This window comes from Frankliniella occidentalis, unplaced genomic scaffold (genome assembly GCF_000697945.3).
Source record: "Frankliniella occidentalis isolate FOCC.00 unplaced genomic scaffold, Focc_3.1 Scaffold43, whole genome shotgun sequence".
Lineage (NCBI taxonomy): Eukaryota > Metazoa > Arthropoda > Insecta > Thysanoptera > Thripidae > Frankliniella > Frankliniella occidentalis.
The window spans coordinates 404,389-409,148 of NW_026267173.1; the positions used below are offsets into that span (position 1 = coordinate 404,389).

The 4,760-nt window shown below is 45.9% G+C and overlaps 2 protein-coding genes across 2 annotated transcripts in view; both read right to left on the minus strand.

Moving 5' to 3' along the window:
- Window positions 1-1,225, minus strand: part of LOC113217356 (probable G-protein coupled receptor CG31760) — a 65,720-nt gene extending 64,495 nt beyond the window's left edge. The window contains exon 1 of the mRNA XM_026437222.2: window positions 940-1,225. The gene's annotated coding sequence lies outside the window, so the exon portion shown is untranslated. The remainder of the gene's footprint in view (window positions 1-939) is intronic.
- A 1,076-nt stretch (window positions 1,226-2,301) lies between these two features.
- Window positions 2,302-4,754, minus strand: LOC113217350 (zinc finger protein 85). The gene is made up of 8 exons (XM_026437216.2): window positions 4,274-4,754; window positions 3,786-4,204; window positions 3,559-3,644; window positions 3,347-3,473; window positions 3,114-3,248; window positions 2,940-3,031; window positions 2,770-2,822; window positions 2,302-2,610 (listed from the first exon to the last, which is right to left on the minus strand). Exons 1-8 carry the CDS (start codon window positions 4,388-4,390, stop codon window positions 2,320-2,322), a joined length of 1,320 nt encoding a protein of 439 aa, XP_026293001.2. The 5' UTR covers window positions 4,391-4,754; the 3' UTR covers window positions 2,302-2,319.
- Between the last annotated feature and the right edge of the window lie 6 nt (window positions 4,755-4,760).

The window sequence follows — 4,760 nt, forward strand, 5'->3', positions numbered from 1 at the left end:
CTCTCTCGGCCCCAGCTGGAGCAGCACCGCCACGCTGCGTTGCCTGATAAAGACACCCTCTCCTCTCCGCCCGCAACGACCGGCTTTTAGCTTAACGACAAAATGTGTCCTTCGCGCCCCCCGGCCAAATGCGAGAGAAAGAGGTGAAAAGGGAGGCAGGAGAGGAGTAGAGTTTGCGAGTGTGCGTGTTGCGTGTCCCTATCCCCAAGCCGGAGACGTCGCTCTTCCACGATCAGCCCCTGTCGGCCCCTGTGTTGTCTGCCTTTCGAGATGGAACTCACTTGGGGCTTGAAAAAGGAAAAAAAACAAAGATGAAAGGAAAAAGGAGGATACGACAGAGTAAGGCCCCTTAATTTGCTTTTTTATGTCAGTACGAAAAAGAGTGGCACGGGTACTCGTATGGTCGTTATAGCTGCGATGCTGAGCATCCTGCTGAACAAAACCTAAAAATGTTCAGAGCGAAGTCGTGCGTCATCTTTATCTTTACGACAGGAGTGCGATTGAGAACCTCTACAATTATGCGCCATGCGGTACCCTATGAGGCACCATTAAGTTCCCCTCTTGAGCGCTTTTTGCCAAGTTTTCTTTCTTTTTTTTAAACCGGAACCTCCCGACCCAGACCTTTTCCCTGGGGATCATTAGGCCTTTTGGGGTGTTGAGTGTACCTCTTTGCAGAGTGTACCTCGCGGACGTGAGCACCCTCACCCTCGTGCCCTCGCCCGTGCCCTTCTTTACGCCGGTCTGCCTTTTAACGACCTGCGGAGTGCCAGCCCGAGGACTTGTTGGCTTGTTGACTGCCGCAGTTAGCGCCCCGGCGGCTCCGGCCGGATGAAGAGCGATCGAGTGCTCTGCTAGACAACAAGTTGTTGCTGCTGCCGGGCAGCCTGGGGGGCGCGGCGGGGAGGTCCCGGGGGACCGACTCCGCGACGGCGTCCTCACCTCAGTCAGCGGCGACGGGCGGGACGGCGGCGGCGGCGTGCTGTCCGTAGCGCATGGGGTTGCCGATGACGCCGTCACATCCTGGCGCGCTGGCACACACACAGATACACACACACACACCGGCGCGCGGGTGCGCGCGGCGTGGCGGGCGGGCGCCGCGCGGGTGGCTGAGCGCGCTGAGCGGAGGAGCGGAGGGCTGCGCCTCGCCTCGCCTCACTCAGCCTGGCTCAGCCGCTCTGGCTCTGCCCAGGCCGCTCTCGGCTCGGAGGGAGACTGGACTGGAGGCTCCGCTCGCTCCGCGGCTCCGGGGGGGCACCACCGCGCGCCGCCGCGAGTGCCGCCCCCACCCCCGCCCCCGAGCCGAGTGGGGGCGGCCCGCCCCCTGGCGCGCTCCTGGTTCGCCCCCGGCACGGACGCACCCGATGCGCGGCGGCGGACTTTAGTGATCGTGGAAGGGCTGAGGGGACTGACAGCGGGGGCGGGGGTGCGGGCGGCGTGGCTCCGCGGGGGGCGGCCGGGCCGGGGGCAACCGCCATCGTTGGTTAGATTGTGTATGTACCGGGTGCTCAGGCTAAGGTATGACAATACGTTGGGTTGCATACGCACTGGCTGCAGGGGCTGCATGCGCGGGGCGGTAGCTCCCCCACCGCGCACCGCCACCCGTTCTGTGCCTGCAGCCAGTGCATAGGCAAGGCAACGTCTTAGTCTGAACACCTGATGCGTATTTGTGTAGGCTTGACCAACCGCATGATGGTCGCGTGGATGTGTACATTATGGCCTTCTCCCTCCCGGATGCCGCTAAGCGTGGTTTCGCTGCCACGGCATGGAATCGTGGAATTATGTGGATACCGTTTGGGATACTCAAGCCCAGTGAGAAATGGAATATCAGACCGATATCGAAGCGATATCGAATATCAGATGTGTGTCAGTTTCAGGACCATCTCTGTATTGAAGTTATGCGAAAATTGTCAAATGATATCGTTCTGGTATCAGTCCGGTATTTCATTTCTGACTTGGAGGAGGCCCTGGCGGCCCGCCCCCGCCAGGCTCCTAGACTGGCGGAGGGGGTGTGTGCTGTTTCCTGCTTACCTGTTGGACGCACGCCGCCGCCGCGTGCTCGCGGCGTGCTCGGCCGCCTAAGAAACCGGATATTGGCCAAATCAATCTTATCCATGTGTAGTAAAGTGTAAAGAAAAAGGAAAACAGAACAACTGTTAACATATCAGGGTCAGCGACCAGATGTAAAAATGTTCTCCCCTGAAAAGGAGCGTGTCGTTTAAGCAGCGTCAAAGCGTGCGACAGCAAGAGATTTTCAAAAATTTTGCATAAAAACTACTCTGTGCAAAACAAAACACAATGTCAAACACTTAATTATTATTTTTATTCCAAGACTTTGATGTCTACAACGTTTTCCTTGAAATACGACGATCCTTCTGTCTCAGTCTTATTTTCTTTAGGACGTGTCGTATTTTCTTCAGCAAACATAAATTCTACTCCATCTTCAGCAGCCTGAAATGCTAAACTAATGAGATCCTCTGATTTGTCTGATACACAGCCCATTTTACCAAAACAAAGGTCGCTTCTGGATTTTCTTGAGCCATTGGGAATAATTATTTGTTTGCCTGAGTTCTCCTTAGGCATGAGGTTGTCTTTACAAGATTCACCAATAATCTGGCAGAGAAAAACATAATTGAGACACCTTGAAGGCTAACCTTTATTATACATACATGTATTTCTAAAAAATTAAACAAAGTCATAATTTTGAAAAAGAGCAATTTAAGGTGTTCTAATTATTAATAAGCAAAAAGAATAAATGGATTGGATACAAACCTTGTTTGCCCTTGTCTTTTTCTTGGGTTGAGAAAAGCACTTGTCTTTCACAGCTGAATAAAGAACATAAGATGTCATTACAGGAGTAATTTTAGATAGACGACTCTATTTCTTTCCAAACTAAAAAATGAAGTAAAAAAGTCCCAATTAATTTGTGACCAGGCACTTACTTCCTATTTCATCATGTTTCTTGTGAGACCTGAGATGTATATTTAAGTAGTCAATTCGTGAAAAGGTCTTTTGGCAAATAGTACATGTTGGTCTGTACAAAAGAAAACCATTATCGTGTTGCATAACACTGAATGTGTAAAGAAATACATAATCTAACCTTGCAAAACACATACTTGTTCATTTCACTATGAGATAGTGAATGTCTCTTCAAATCTCTTTGGCGAGCAAATCGTTGTCCACAATCAAGACAAGAGAATAACTTAGATGTTTCATGAATTTGTTTGTGTTCTTTAAACTCTGTCTGGTACCTGAATCCCCAAATTTTCAAACATTAAGTAAATGCTTATTTCATGAGAGTTAAAGAACAGTTAAACATACTTACTCCCCTACAATGAACAATACTTACCTAAATTTCTTACTACACACTGGACATTCATAAGGTCGGTCTCCAGTATGTGAACGTATATGAACAGTCAAATTACATTTATAACGAAAGCATTTACCACAATACAAGCACTCATGAGGTTTTCCACCTACAAATATAATTAAAATTGCAAAAATATTAATTAGGGTTATGAGACTAATTTTACCAAGCAATACTACAAATTTTCTACAGACCAAAGTGAACTTGAAGATGTCTCTTGAAATTTGAGGCAGAGGCCAGTTTTTTGCCACATTCTGGACATGTCAAAGAACTTGTATTCCTAAAAAATATTTTTTAAAAATCCAACTTTAATTACTGACACTCTTTATTCCCTGCTGTCTACATGTAGATTTTGAAATCTGAATATGCTATGAATTATGCTAAACTATTAGTAATTTATATTTTGTTCCACTTTACTTACAGAATCTCAGAATGAGAAGTTTTGTTAGTTTTCTCTTGTTCTTCTGATGAATTTTGAACAGATAATGTTATATATGATTGACATATATCAGTGGTATTTGATTTTTCTAATTTCATGCTAGTTTTCTGTGAAGTATTCACAATAGCTTTGTTTTTACTCTTTTTCCCAACTTTATCAAACTCCTTGGCTGGCAGATTATTTTGCAATATTTTGTGAACCTTAATTGGATCTGGCTCACTAAAGGACACTGACTGAACCGATTCAACATGAGCTAATAAATTCATCGAGTCTTGGTTAGAAACGTCAATAGTGTCATCACTTGAAATTAAATGGTTACTGTTAGAAAAAGGTGAACACAATTTTTGCTTGTTTTTGCCATCTGGAAAAGGAAGATTCCTACTGCTCTCTTTGATGATGACCTAAAAATGAAAGGATGATTAGAATTTCATTTTATGAGATTACATAAATCAGACACAAATACTACATACCTCTGATTGTACATCACCTGATGAGTGATAAGAATTTGTTAGGAAAGATCCTACACTATGATTAAAGTAATGTCCTGTTTCATCTTTAGCCTCCTTGGACACATATTCTTCTTGCATTGTAGAGATTGGACCCAAGAAATCTAGTTGCGATTGATCTAAGCTACCCACACTCAAAATATTGAAAATTCTAGTGGAATCATTTTGACTTAATAGGATAGAGTCTCCTTCAGAATATTGGTTGCCAGAGCAAACAGTAATGTTTGAGGCACCTTCGCCATTAGAGCAAATAAATGTATTGACGAAGTTTGGTACACTGAGAGGTGCAGAGGGAGAGAGATTTGATTCAACATTTAAGCTTGGTAATATTGAGCAAACAAAACCATCACTGCTGATGGATGGAAGGTCTGAGTCAGGAGGAGGTAATGCATTTTCACTTGAAAATACAGAAAGATTCTGGGGCGAGGTAGCGGAGCCTTGTAAAGGTTCC

What these genes read in the sequence shown, in the direction of transcription:
- LOC113217350 (XM_026437216.2), bottom strand. Translation starts at nt 4,390, where the DNA reads ATGCAAGAAGAATATGTGTCCAAGGAGGCTAAAGATGAAACAGGACAT. An exon ending in ACTTCTCATTCTGAGATTCT is followed by an intron (nt 3,645 to 3,785) that starts GTAAGTAAAGTG and finishes AATATTTTTTAG; the next exon opens with GAATACAAGTTCTTTGACAT. An exon ending in TCTCATAGTGAAATGAACAA is followed by an intron (nt 3,032 to 3,113) that starts GTATGTGTTTTG and finishes TCTTTTGTACAG; the next exon opens with ACCAACATGTACTATTTGCC.